We start from the raw sequence: 15,879 nt of genomic DNA, 5'->3' as shown, positions 1-15,879 counted from the left end.
ACTCACCCACATTTAGACATTTTGTGGCATCAGAGTCAGTGAGTTTATGGAAGCTTGCGTGTCATTGCCAGAATGAAGCTATTACTCACTTTATAGTTAAAGTCATTGACTTTCAAACTCAATCCTAGATTCTGCCACACAACACGTCCACAATCACTTGCAGATGGCAATTAACTCCATTAATCAAGTTTTTTTCATTAAACTCTGCTTAGCGGCGGAATAAATCAGCACTTCCCAGAGCGTCTGCATGAGAGAGAGACTGGACTGGGCAATGGAGAGCGTATCCATTAGCTGTTTGGTAAAACTTGAGACAGCCATTTGGTTAGTGTCACACCACACTCAACGAGCTCTCTGCCTGCCATTCCTCCCAGATGTGCTTATTTTCTGCACTCCAGGGCCACCCAGATCAACCTCCAACTGGATCCAAATGCCCACATGGCAAAGACAGATTTTTGTCTTGTTTTTAGTTATGAATATTAAAGAGTCGACTTCAAAAACGATGATATCTGTTTTGGGTCTGTTCTGTCAAAACGGCCTCTGATTATGTGGTCAATGCTCTCACGAAGCGCCCCTGATGCTCCACTGTGGACTACGCTGCCACCTTGTGGCGAATGTGTATATTTTAAAATTCTTTCTTTAAAAATTCTAGGTTAAGTTAGCACACTCGCTTGTCGATATTTTAAGATTCCATTCGAACACAACCCAGCTAAAACGTCTCTGAACTGCGTTCCATTGCCTACTAGAGCAAAAATCCGCTTAACGTCCCTTCTGTGGTCGGCGGTGCCCGCATACCAGCGGCTCTGCCAGGGTAATGTTTTTCAGATGCCTGTCTCTCAGGGCATTCTCCAACACCATTAACACAGGCACTGCCAAAACACGGTTTCATCTAATGAGCCTCGCCTGTACACCCCCCGTGATGCGTCTCAATGCCTCTTTTTATTCTTCTGCTGTGAGTAAACACATTTCTTTCTGCCCCGTTTAACCCGAAACATATTTTGTCTCAGCTCTTCGAAACCACGCGGCACCCCGGCGTGTGAGACCTGCGATTCCGGCCAGCGTGGCATCACACACTCCGTGGCTCTGCCCTGCCACCTCATAATTACGCAGGCACAGACGCTGCCACCTGGTTGTTATGCTAGCCTACTGTATTTTAAGTTTTAAAGAAATGGTGGGTAAAGGTTCGGTAACACTCACAACACCACAAATGTTGGGCACGAAAATTCGATTTGTCTGTTCAGTTATGTGCCCTCTTAATCTGTATTCAAGACAACTTCCCCTCCCACTCGCAGCGACATCTCTAATGACGTATTTACTGGCGCGAGGGCGGGAAAACCTGTCACTCACATGACATCACAGCAACACAGCGCAAGCGCCCGCCCACTTTTTCCATTCATTTTTCCCATATAGGGATTTTAAAACATCTTTCTTAAAAAGATAAAAGCCACGAACCATGTCAATCAGCTACAAGGTGAATCATAACACTTTGATTTTAAGCAAAACGATTTTTTAAATTCAGAAAAAGACAAGACTCTTAAACGGCTTTAGTGAGTGAAAGAACTACAATCCCATGAAGCATTGCGAACAGCATAATGAACTAAAAATGGTGAAATATACGACTACTCATTTGGTTAACTTTTAGTTTATTGCAAAATATGCATATATATATATATAATATTTTCAAATTTGTATTCATATGTTTTTGTACATACATTTATATTCTCTTTATGCCCCCTTTTCTTCCCTAAAAAAAATTATAAATCAAAACTAAATCATCACCTTGTAAAATGTTTTTTTTTTTTTCATGAGATTGAGAATTGGGTCAATTAATAACATACTGATACAATGCATAACAATTCATACATTGCGAACTGTCCAAAAACATGATGCTTCACAGTACAGCACAGACGATGGCATTGCCAGTGTGGGGTTGGTTTCGGTCGGCATCTGAACGCTGGAGTTTTTGTAGAGCAGGTAGGATGTAGGTGTGTCGTTCCGTCTCGGTTCATTGTTTAAAGCTTTCAGCTCGGCCCGCACCTCAGCTAAAGTGTTTCATTAGCATTGATTTAACTACTGTGAGAAAGACCCCACAACTTTCTTCCACACACACACACACAAATCATTAGGCACCGCGCTGTTCCTATGCCAAGATAAAGGAGTTTTGTACGTGTGCATGTGACCCGTGCAGGGAAAAAGCCCCAGAAGAGAAACAAGAAGAGCTGCATATAGTCACACACACATGGATCAATCCGCACACACACTCCGTAAATCACACATAGGATTGCCAAGGTTCCTCAGGGCCTGAAGTCACTAAGGGGCCCCAGAGCTGCTGCCTACCAGAACCCCATTACAGGGAGAGGTGGTCCACAAGTACACAAACAGGTGGTCTACCATGGTGGTCTCTCTCTCACACACACATACACATTATTTCACTATAGCTCAAGACCAGGAACACTTTCAGAGGTTGATCAACAGACTGTTTGGCCAATTAGGCTAACAATTATCTGCATCATCTGCTAATCTCTAACAGTCTTAGTTCCAACTTGTATGAGTTTCAAAATCAACTGACAACCTTGTTCACAGATAAGCATTTGCTTACAGTAGTGAATTTAAAGGGATAGTTCACCCAAAATTAAAATTCTGTCATAATTTACTGATTTTACCCTCATGTCATTCCAAACCTGTTTCTTCTGTGGAACAAGAAAGAAGACTTCTATTGTATCGGACATATAAAAAAATAAAGGCCTATTTTTTTTTTGTTACCCGAAGAAAAAAAGTCAAACCGGTTTGGAACAACAGGGATGAAAATTATGACAGAATATTCATTTTTGAATTCATTCATCCCTTTAATTGTAAACAAAATTGCTGAATACTTATTTTACACATCTCATTTGTCATCATTAAGTTGTATTACATATCTGCATTATATACAGTATATCAGTATTAAATCGGCCATTGGTCACCCTACTCTCTAGATACACTGGCCATTAAAAACACATCTGTCAACTATATATATATATATATAAAAAGAAGCATATTATCAGCAATAAGATTATTTGAGTTTTGAGCTTATGAGGTTTAATTATGACAAGCAGTGTGATTTATTGATAATAAACCTATAATTTTCTGGCTGATTACAGACAATATTAAAATTCTATTTTACTTTGTCTAAACAATTAAAAATGACTAATTAAAAAACAAATAAATAAAAATCATAATTTACAGTAGTAAAATTAATTTTCATTTTGAGATTTGCTAAAAATTACATTCAATTTTTTTTATTAAATTAGTGTTTTAAAGATTAACTTTAAGTGAGCATTTGGTGACAGCAAAATTAACCTAAATGTAAAAATAATAAGAATGCACAATTAAATGTCCAACGCTGAACGAAACATTTAAAAATCCCCAATATCAGCAGATACATGACAAGGTACCAATCTATCATGCATACGTAGTGTGGTTTAATTCATTTAAAGTGAAAACACATGCGAGATTCAATTTCACACTCTTGGCACTATTTTCAGAAACTCTTGGCATTCATTGTCTAGGCTAATTGTGTGAATTTGTGTCTGTGTAATCTTGCACTGGCTGCATTTTTCGGGCCAGCTGGAGATCGCTGATTCGCTGTGTCCGAAATTGCCCCCTATACCCTTAAATGGGGCACTATTTGAGGGAACAGCCATTTATAGTGGTGTCCGAAACCATAGTGGACGTAATCGAGTGCACTCATCAGGGTTCCCACACCTTGGTTAACTTCAAATTCAAGAACCTTTCAAGGACTTTCCAAGTCCAATACCCTAAAATTCAAGGACTTAAGTGAGAGGAAGGTTACATCGTGTTACCTTGTAAGACACATTGTTGCGCATGTTCTCTAGACTCCGTCGCTATGGAAACAAAGACGCTAACATGCAATCACCCGCAAATTAATGTGTGGGTCTATGTAAAATACATAATTTTACCTTTAAATACGGGACCATTCTTTGTAATCTTCTTTGGTGAGCCAGATATCTTGAAATTAGCATTTTCCAGGCATCACGTTTCTGCGGTTTCAGACTATTTTTGCAATGTTTCACGGTGTGTCTGTGAACCGTTGAGGAACCATAGAAGTAGTTTCGAGTGCGCGACGCGTGAGTGTCATGGCAACGTACAACACAAAGTACCTCAAGCGGGAAACACGTAACATAACGCGTAAATGCGCGTAACTAAAGTAAATCAAGCAAGCTAGTATGCATAGGCCATGAAGTGTTGGCGAAATAAAACATTAGCGAACCAGATGGATAAATATGGATTTTTTTCGAGAAAACTTTCAAGGACCTGTATCTATGTATGTTCATTTTCAAAAACTTTCCAGGGCCTTGCATTTTTTTTTTTTCAGATTCACAAACTTACAAGGATTTCAAGGACCCGTGGGAACCCTGACTCATTCAATCCCACAATGCACCTCAATAACAAGTGTACAACAGATGTTCGCTCAATGGCTAGAGAATACCCATAATGCACTGTGAGTCACGCGCGGAGTGAATTCCCACGTCTGACCAGAAGATGACGCCTACAGCTGAATCATCCATCCATTTTATATACCGCTGATCCAATGTGGCTACAGCGTAATATCATACTGGTAAAATTCCTATTTAAGTGATTATTACTATGTTTATACATAGTTTCCATGACAGAGTTCAAGATAAATCTTTTCATCTTACTACTGGAGCTGCCAGTTTGCTAAATTTCAAATGATTATTAAACAGCAAGCACAAATTATGCAAAAGCAGCAGACCTTCCAGAGCACTCAGTGTCCGAATTCACTCACTCATTTTCATTCACTCCTTCAAGTGAACTATATTGGTGGAGTAATGTAGGAAATATTGAATGAGGGTATAGGGAGCAATTTCGGACACAACCCTAGTCAATAGTGTATTCTCCACTCTTTTTTCCCACCCACAATCCTCTTTTTACTCTACCAGACACATTAGGAAAGAAAAAAACTCTCTATATATTTATAACAGGCAGAGTGGTTGCATCCTATGTGACTAAGATAGGATGATTATAACCTTCAAAAAAACGTGGAAAGATAAATCATGGTCGATTACATCCAACGGACCAAACCGCACTAGCAGCTGCCGCTGTGTAACCTGTTGTCATTCAGAATCAGAAGATGCATTATTTAGCTGCTCCTCTGAGCATGGGTGGTCTTGTACGTGTGAAGATCACAACACACACACATCCAAAACACACAGACACACACGTTCTAAATCAGCGGCAGCCCCCTGCCATGGTTAATCCAGGTAATATCAGCTCTTCCTGTCATTAGCTGGCCTGCGCTGGGTTTGGATGGAGGGCTGGGAGGGAACAGGGGGTGTTGGTTTGAGGTAATTAGGTTCACCAGGTGCAGCTCTGGGAGCACCAGTCACCGCTGCTCAAATTTATTATTTCCGTTGAGATTTTTTTTTTATTTTTTTTTACGTAGGCCATTCCAGGAGCCCCCTCAGAGAGGTTCATTGTTCAGAGACCTGAGATCACTCCTAGAGCTGACATCTTGAAAGCAGAAGACCTTGGCAGGGTTACTAGTTAATCACAACTGAAATCTTAAATACAAATAAATAAGAGTATCTCATTGATAGGCTACTAAAAAGAAAAACACTGGACCTCTGTCCAACAAGGATGAAGCTAAAGTTTTAAAAGCCAGACGTTTCAGAAACGGTGGCATTTTTACTGTGATTAAGTCATTGTATGTTAAAAAAAGAGCTTCAGCATATGGTGCAAACTGTATTTTTTATGATAGTCTCCGATCAACAGGAGGATTTAAGCTAGCTAAACACTGTAGTCAAAATTATTCTGAGTGCTGTACCCTTTCAGCTTCCTAAATCATCTCAACGTCATATTAACACTTTTAATGTGAAACCCTCAGAGGCCATGGCCTGCCAGTTTTAAATTCACAATTTGAAGTCACATCCAGCGAGAGTCTCGAAGGGATCTTTCAAAGGACACGTTGCTTACAAAACCCACACTCACAAATACGAACAGTAAAAGGTTTAAGCACACACCCCTTCTTCTCTTTCCCCGTATTTACATCGTTGCCTTCGTAAAATATAACAATCAAACCCTAGAGAGCGTGGCAACCACAAACTAGAATCTGCTTGAAGACAGAGGAAAATTCGAAGGTGATAAAATATTACAACCTTAAAACTTCACAAGCTCATTTGCTGTAAGCAATGAGGCCTATCGGCAACATTTCTCCACCCGACCTCGCAAATTTCCAAGCAGTTCCTCTGCTAGCGTGCCATCGCCCCCTACTGGATGCAAGAGCACCTGTCAATGAACCCACCTTACCCGCTAGAATGTGAGCTTTGTTTAGCCGGGCGTTAATTAAAACAGAGAATGTTTTTAGCAGCAGGTCCCCAGATGAAAAGGAAGAGAGGCCAAAATCCACCATCGCACTTTGTAATTAGGCTTGCTCCAGGCCTATGTGGGGCCATGCCAGATTTCACACCTCGCCAGGAGCAGGGCTGTGGGTGAGGGAGGGGTTTCATAGGACACTAATTGCCTCATTACTGCGCAATAAGTCACTTTAGCCACACTCTCCTTCAACTAACACCCCGGACACATGCGAGACGTGCGATCAGAGAGCAGAAGAGGCATTAAAACAAGCTCAGCTCAGGTCAGCTGCCTAGAGCTGATCGACCTCCATCTCATCCCATCAGAGAATGGGGCACCACAGTGTGTTGACACATTTAGTTTAGATGTAAACATGATGGTCCTCAGGGCAATTTAACTTAGCACATAAATCCTTCAGTGAAAATAAGCTAAACAAAGGTAGGCAGGCTAAGGCTATAAGTTTTCAGAACGACAGGTTTAAGAGTGCCGAGTGGAGCGGTAATGTTTTTCTAGGTCACTTTATTTTGTTGGAGAGGTGCTCTTTTGTGTTGCAATTGTGGCAACTAGACCTCCATTTTGTGTGTCTTTGTAAAACAAGCCTGCCCTCAAACATTCAGCCAAAGTAATACCACAGCAAACACAAAAATGCAAATCAGCCACAGCGGAATTTAAAGATGCACACAGTAATATTTGCTAATTAAAGTCCCCCGTCAAATAACTTTATCCCTTAAAACTCCTCTTTAATCACCAAAATGACATATTTAAATGTTTTTTCCTTGAAAAAATTCTTCATACCTTAAAATAGCTTGAATGTAACTCTCCACCCTTGCCTGAGTTACCCGGTGTCATGTAAACAGCCCCTTATTATACGCGGTTCTATGAATATGCAAATTAGCCCCGCCTCCACTCACTTGCACCAGCTCAGAGATCCACTCATTGATGATCACACCTTGAGGTGATTGGTTACAAAGTAGTTTGTGACATGAGAAACACCAGCAATTTCAAACCACGTTTTTAAGTCTGTCTTTGGTTCACTGCAGTTTAAAGGATTAGTTCACCCCAAAATGAAAATTTCCTAATAATTTACTCACCCCAATGCCATTCAAGATATCCATGTCTTTCTTTCCTCAGTGGGAGAGAAATTATGTTTTTTGAGGAAAACATTTCTGGATTTTTCTTCTAACAATGGACTTCATTGGTTACCATCGTTTTTAAGTCCAAATCAATGCAGTTTCAAAAGTCTTTGAAGTGTTTAAACGGGCTGTACGCGATCACAGCTGAAGAAAAGGTTGTTATCTAGCGAAACGATAGGTCATTTTCAATTTTTTTAAATAATTTATAGACTTTTTACCTTCAATAGTTCGGATTGAACTGATCAACAAACGGACAGGTAACTACGTCATCACGTTGAAAGGTCACGCCGGCGCCGGCAGAAGTACCGCCCCATTGTTTACAATGCGACCGTACATAGGAGGTTAGTTCAAATAGTATTGTTTGCTATTATATATATAGTAATAGTATTCAGTGAATATGAATATGTATAGTATATGAATAACATTCTGATGAATATGATAGTAGTAGTAATAGTAATAATAGTAGTTCAAATAGTATTGCCGGCGCCGGCGTGACCTTTCAGCGTGATGACGTAGTTCCCTGTCCGTTTGTTTATCAGCTCAATCCAAACTATTGAAGGTAAAAAGTCTATAAATTATAACAATTTTTTTTAAATGACCTATCGTTTCGCTAGATAACAACCTCTTCTTCAGCTGTGATCGCGTACAGCCCGTTTAAACACTTCAAAGACTTTTGAAACTGCATTGATTTGGACTTAAAAACGATGGTAACCAATGAAGTCCATTGTTAGAATAAAAATCCAGAAATGTTTTCCTCAAAAAACATAATTTCTCTCCCACTGAGGAAAGAAAGACATGGATATCTTGGATGGCATTGGGGTGAGTAAATTATTAGGAAATTTTCATTTTGGGGTGAACTAATCCTTTAAAGGAGAAAATACTCAGCAATGGTGTCTTATGCTGACTTATGGATTTGTACATTAAAAGCTTAATTTTCATCACAGGGTGACTTTAAAAAACGTTTTACACATAAAGGAATGAACAACACTTTTGAGAAATGTCATTAGAATTAAGTTCACTCACATAAGGACATATTTGTTTTCTATAAAATCAGGGGTTTTTTTAGGCTGGTCGCCCACTCATGGAAGCCACCATGTTGACATATCATGACCAAGACCAACCATGTCGTGACAGACTTTCTACTACTACTAATAATAGCGATATATGAAGTAAATATATTTTTTTCATTTTATATTAAGATTTCAGACATAAGCAAACCAAATGATATGACAACAAACACAATATACTTCATACTAAACTACAGTGGAGCCAGAGTAACGCGTTTATGATCCAACAGAACATCCTCATTACAAAACAAACCACCAACACACAAAACAATTTAGAGAATAAATTCCAAGAATGTCGATGGAGAAAACATGGACGAAAAGGAACTTAAAGTGAAAAAAAAAAAAGTGAAAAAAAAAAGGCTGCGTGGACCTTAACATAGGTCGGGCCAAGTAGAGAAATTCAAAATATTACATAGCAAGGTGAATATAAATTGTGCAATTTCAATGTGTCCCATGAACTGGGTCAACTGCAGATGATTTTGAAGATTATATATGCAGGATTTAGTATGCAAAATGTTCCCTGACTATATCTCCTGTACAATCTTTATGACCTACTTGCATGTAAAATATCTAATTTGAAACCATGCCTTTAGCATCTGACACTTCAAACTACAGGAAGGCCTAGTTTAGATCAGACATTAAAGACCATGTTAGGGATGCACCATTATTAAAATCTATACTAATTTATCTTAATAAAGTTAAATGTATTAATGATAAAAATATAAATATAAAAATGAATAAAATAATCAAATTAATTAATAAATATTACACATAATATAAATATCATATACAAATAATATACAAATATGGACTGATAATGAAAAATTTAATTAATTTCTAACATCTATAACTGATACTGGTATATTTTGCACCATTAGATCACATAATTCTGCAAATACTTCAACTTTAAAGTCAGCATGAAACAGTCTTTTCATCTCTATTGTGACATATCCAAGTGAAATGGCTTCTCGAACAAAAACAAATGTGGGGCAGGACTTGATTTTGACTTTGATTTTGGCGGGAATTGCGATTTCGGATTAAATCATTCATAATAAACAATGCAATATTTCGTAAAAAATAAGAATTGTCAATTCTGATTTGACAAACTCTGTGAGCTAGCACACTAAACTTTCAAAGAGTGATGCACACATGGCAAAATTCATTAAACTGTTGAGTCTCTGAGCTGCAGAGTCTGTATTGATGGCAGAAAGCACCTCAGGCTAAAACGGTTGACTGGACTGATGATTTCCACCAGTTCTCCTGATCCCCCTCTCACAGACCAGCTGAGCTAACAGGGAATGTAAGTCAGCAGGGAAGAAGAAGAAGGGGGGGGCTTTGTCTCTAGAAATCAGGTTTCTCCTTACAAATCCACTCCATACAGGCTCCTGCCAGAGTCTACTGGACAGGTATTTCAATGGTGTTAAATTACATAAGCAGCAGAGTCCAGATCCAGCACCCTTGGCTGAGACATTCATCAGCACTATAGAGACTACATCACAAAAAAATGAAAGAGATATCAAGAAAGCATAATGATAATGACAGACAGGTATGTAATACCCTTTTTGAGCTGTGCTCAAAGAAAACCAGCATTCCATCTCATGCTATGCTTACATTTTCAGACGTCACTTAGAGGCCCTCAGTCATTGCATGTTTACTTTCGTTCTATTTCTGTGTATCTTACAGCCCAGAAAACCAGCGAGCACTCTTGATTTTGTGCACAACCTTAAGAACCCATTTTATTTATCACACATTTACAAGCACACATCTATACAGCTATTTCTGCATTAAGATAACCATAACACTATATTGATTCAGCAAAGCAATACAGGCCATAAAAGGGCCTTGACCCTACACATCTGTTCTACTGGACCTCTTCCTGACCCCAGTGCGACCCCTGAATGACAACAAATCAGACCCTGATAGGCTCTAGGGCCACCTTATGACCGAGATCTGCACTTGCTGCATGAATAATCGTTAAAAAATTGCGATCTCGATTCAAACACCAACACGATCTTACTATTAAACCTTTGAAAAAATCACACTGGAACATTCAAATCTGTGTTCACACTGCCTCTGAGCCAGAGAAAGCAGTTGTCATGTATAGGTATGAAACGGCTTCACAAACAGTCTTTTCAACTACACAGTATCATTATTTCTGTCTTACAAACATTCACATTATCACAAAAGTACTGGGATAAAAGTTTAAAGTTTAAGTAACTTAGCCTTCAATGATTGTATCACATTGTTACACCAGTAGGTGGCGACAAGTGACCGTTACATTTTCTTTTTTCTCTTTGAATCTTGCATTCAAGAGATTGTTCAAAAACGTTGATTCATCTACATCCAGTAATGAAACAAGTGAAGTCTTAATGCGCAAGGGTAAGTTTACACGACAGCGATATGCTTAAAACAAAGACGTTTTTCCTTTGAGTTTCCCACGTACAGACGACATCATTGTCAAAACGATCCGCGAAAACGACTAAAAGAACGACTAAAAAACGCTGTATTCTGCTGCCAGGCCATTAGATGGCGAAGAAAAACTATAGACTGAACACGTAATACGCGTGTGCCATAGACAGTATATAAACTGGACACAGCGACCCCATTGGATTCAACGGAGACAAGTGAAGTCAATTAGAAGCACTCACTTCCTGATGGCTGAGCGTACTGCGCAGACTCAAACTGAGCTTGACGACGTAGATGTGACGTGAGCAACCTGTCTGTCTTCTAGTAGCTGTGCCAAGATAAATCTGAATCATTCCCTTCCGAAACTTGCAGAGGCGGAGAGCGTGAGTGGGAGGTGTCCATGAGCTAGGAGCAGGAGAAACTTTTGCTAAGTATTCTGATTAATTACTTTGTCATTTTGCCTCCACGTCCCCCCGATTGCGCGCGAGCTTCTCCTCCTGTCCATACGGTAATTTCTCTACTGTGCGACAGAGAGTCGCGTGGTTATGACGCAATCGTTAGCCTATTTTTACAAAAACTGCTTCTACGGGGCCATAACGTAAGATACAAGGTAATGGAGCCTTTTATACATTTTCGTGTTTCTTTAGAAATAAATAATGGACAAATGGAGTCTTTAAACGCCTCAGATGTAAAGTTATTCGCTGTCAAAGTGACGCCAAAATGAATGGGAGTCAATGGGATGCTAACAGCAGGTGATGGTCCACTAGCCAATGGCAGCGCCTGGGGAAACTTCAAAATAATATGAAACCCTGCCCCCCTGCCGTGTGCTGACGTCATCGTTTTCAGAGATTCCCGTTTTTGATGTACACACGGAGACTGTTTTCAAAAACTTGCACTTTGAAACCCGTTTTCAAAAGATTGTGTTTTCAGGCACCTAAAACGCCATTGTCCTGTAAACGAATGGCCAAAACGCAAAAAAAAAGTCGTGTAAACAGCCCCTAAGTCATTGAATCATTCATTCAACCCAATTCAATCTAATTAGTTCAACATTTTGAAATATATTGCAGCAATTAATATGTTGTCCAACTTTATTTTTAATAATTATGATTTTTTATTTTACAATGTGACTTATTATTTTAACCGTAAGGCCACAATTACTTACTCTAAGAAAATGTGTGACACTGGAATGTTGACGAGACAACTGAGATCTTATAGCACTGAAATTGAAGCCATCATAGTGTTATATTTCATACAGGACACTGTAATACACCATTAATACACACAACATAATACATAGCCTACTGATTTGGGCATGATTCAACACCAACTCGCAGTCATCTGATGCTGATATGCCACTGCTTTCTATTGTGTTCATGTTATTGCCTATTAATGCATTTGTATGTCCATCAAGATCACTGCACATCATTATTATGACGCATAAGGATCATGACCATACACATGTACCCGTTACATTTAGCATATTAAGGAAGCTCTGATGGTGCATTAGTAACATGTATTTAATCACTTCTGGGGGACTTCAATCCGTATGATCCATGCGTTTAGTGTTTATGAGGTGCTCTGAGCGGGTGAGATGGATACATCTCAGCAGCAGCTCCGTGTCTGGGGGCCTTGCGCAGAAAATAACATTCACATTGCAATACCACCGCTTGTGTTTACACGTTCAGACCATGTCACTTTGAAGGGGCTTAACGAACCCCGAATGAGTTCAGAACTGGTGCTATCGATACCTATAAGCGTCACGAAATCGAGCAAAACACAGTGAAGTCTTATCGCTTCACCACACCTAGCAACAGCGCCGCTGCGACGCAGGAAGTCAGTGTGATTGTGGTGCGCGCGAGCCGGCCATTGCTGCGCGCGCTGCAGCGGCACAGATTCCGTTTCCGCGAGCGCACTTACCGATGTGATTATCCTCGATGTGCACGATGAGCTCGGCCAGCGACTCGAAGTGCAGTCCGCAGCCTCCGAACTGGCAAATGTTGGAGAAGAAGGAGGCGGCGGCGATGCCTGTCATGGTCTTTGCTACATTGAAGAGCAGCAGCACCGTGCGAGCGGAAAGGAGATCGCACACACGCACGCACACACCGTCAGGCAGGCAGACAACAGCAGCAGCAGCAGCTGGAGCAACGCAGGACGAGAGCGCGCGACGCAGCAGGAGAGGGAGAGGAGGGCCCACTGACACACGTCATACCTGTTGATATGAAATACTGCACACTAGTCCTGCTTACTACATAAGAATTTGTGCTTGGACACTTCAGAATTTGTATAAACATCAAATTGTATTATTATAAATAAAGGTATAACTATGGCTTTGGTCAACTTTCCAGAGGTATGAGGTGCTTCCCTGTCACATTTGATTTATAACAAATACATACATAGATGGACGCATAGCATCATACAAATACATCATACCTACCCACACACGTTGGGTTTCCATGTTTTATGGAGACTTTCCATATAGACATAATGATTTTTATACACAAATTATCCAAACTCTTCCTGCTCATCACAGAAAACGTTCTGCATTTTTAGTTTTTCAAAAAACATCACTTAGTATGATTTATAAGGCATTTTCCCATGATAAAACAAAAAAAAAGTCCCACAAGGTCAAAGATTTTTGGTATTTTCACACACACACACACACACACACACACACACACACACACACACACACACACAGGCCTATGTATTAGTTTTGTTACAAATAGATAGAATGTTTATATATACAATTCCCTAACAATGAAATAGGTCATACCAGTGAGTTCAACTATAAGCTTCATATGAAATCATGAGATAAATGAGAACATATCTGATAGCTGAAAAGAGACAGTGGATCTACCATAGACATTTCTTCATAGATATTCAGGAAACTGGTCAAGTGATGTCATCAGTGTGATTTTTATTTCAAAATAAGAGATTTTTGTTTAACAGTAACACCAGTGACACAACTCCAGGGGACCGCTCACTTTCATTATAATTTTTATAATATTTATTCAGCATTTTGTTTTTTATGTCATTTACATGATATATTTGATAGTTGTGTATACATTATTGTATTTTAAATGGTAGGAAAACCTGTTTTTGACCTCAAAATAAAGTATTTTCCCTCTGTACATGACTGTTGGGACGAGCACTTCTGTGGTGCTTGGAATTCTAATAAAAAACTTATGTTTCCACATTGATGGCTCAAGAAGGTGTTATTCTTCAATTAACATATTGTTTGGACATTTCCATAGAATGACCCATATGTCATTTAAAACTATAATTGTTCTCTTTATTATAATAGGCCTATGTTTATTATAGCAGCTTTATTAGTTTATTATAGGAATTTCCTATCCCTATAGGGGATTGAAATGTTCCACAGTAATGCCTGTAGGATACATTTCTTCATTACCCATTCATCTTTACATGATTTACTTTTTTATATATATATGGTTTGGCAATGTGGAGTTTGAAAAACACGTAACGGACTTTGTTTGCTTTGCAAACACACACACACACACACACACACACACATATATATATGTATTTTAACATGGTCTTGCAATAACCTGCATATGTATGTACCTTATCAACATCAGTAATAAAAAAGTTTCTATAGAATGTGAAGTAACAGTAAATAACGTAGGAAGTCAAATGCAGTGCAGTAGAAATCCACATGGTGGCAGTGTGAAATCACAAACGGAACTGTTACGACAATTCAGATCCGAATTATAAGCGTAGCACCACTGTACCATGTCCAAAAACATTGTAGTCCTAGCACTTTTTTGTAAAAAATAAAATAAAATAAACGTAAAACCTTATAGGGTATGTAAGGGTTGTAGCTGAATACTGCATCTAAAACTTTTTTAGATTGATATTTAATAGGCTATAGAAGGTGGTCCATATAAAGCTCTAGCTATTCAAATAATATATATTTTTTAATACATTTTTGAATGATTTTGAGCTTCTGTATATTATCATAAAGCTCCTAATACGTTTCCATACAGTATGTTCAATGTCATATACATTTAGCCAGTCCATTTATGGCAGAAAGGCTATAAAAGGCCATGTGGTCACACAGATGACTCGATCACTATAGTGTTTCTCCGCCAGTAATAGAGAGACCCAGTGGTGTGGACTACATTATTGCTGTTTTCTTTCCTCTTACTCGCGTTCACATCCATGTGCTTCATCCCTCTCTCCCGCCCTCTCGCCGCCTCTGTTTTTCCATGATTTCCTGTTCACGTTTGTTGGCAGAAGTTGCTGGTGCTGGTGTTGTGCCCGGTACTGTGTAATGGGGTCCTTGTTGGGTTGGGCCCCATGTACTAACTCACCACAGCAGAGCACATGGGCAGCTGTGCACCCTGATCGGCCTGCTTTTTCCAGCGCTGGAACTCGCCATGGGACATGTCTGTGAAAGCATTACATCATTGAGGCTTTCCAGATCTTACGGCATTTAATTTTGCTTTCAATTCACAAATAGTCCAATTTGATTGGATGGTCAGTTGTCAACCTCAGACTTTGCGATTGTTGATGAGATTCAGATTCTATTGCTCAATGCCACATTTTTTGGGGGAAAGTTGAATCTCAGAAACCATTTAATGTAGGCTGTGTAGTTTAACCCTATTGTATCATATTTCAAACATTGATTTCAAAGCCCTCTAAATTATCAAAATTATAAAATATTTGCTGTTGTACACAATCAACTACATGCCCTCTGTCATCTGATTCATATGTACTTTTTTAGCAAGTAAATTGTCTGAAAAAATGTCTAATGTCTACCTTCAGGTCTTTTTGCTGTGAAATGTTTAATGATTTTATAAATGTAGCCTAGTAAATGCAAGAATAACTTTTATACCTTTAGTAATAGGTGATCCATATATATATATATATAAATCATGTGA

General features: G+C 39.1%; 1 protein-coding gene across 1 annotated transcript in view; it reads right to left on the bottom strand.

The window, feature by feature from the left end:
- Nucleotides 1-13,145, bottom strand: part of jazf1b (JAZF zinc finger 1b) — a 22,099-nt gene extending 8,954 nt beyond the window's left edge. The window contains exon 1 of the mRNA XM_084088344.1: nucleotides 12,889-13,145. Coding sequence (XP_083944470.1) covers nucleotides 12,889-13,007 — 119 coding nt within the window. The 5' untranslated portion in view covers nucleotides 13,008-13,145. The remainder of the gene's footprint in view (nucleotides 1-12,888) is intronic.
- Between the last annotated feature and the right edge of the window lie 2,734 nt (nucleotides 13,146-15,879).

The sequence above is a fragment of the Abramis brama genome (genome assembly GCF_963993115.1).
Source record: "Abramis brama genome assembly, chromosome: 17".
In the NCBI taxonomy this organism is placed as follows: Eukaryota; Metazoa; Chordata; class Actinopteri; order Cypriniformes; family Leuciscidae; genus Abramis; species Abramis brama.
The sequence above is the reverse complement of the archived record's forward strand: the minus strand, read 5'-3'. Positions and strand labels throughout refer to the sequence as shown.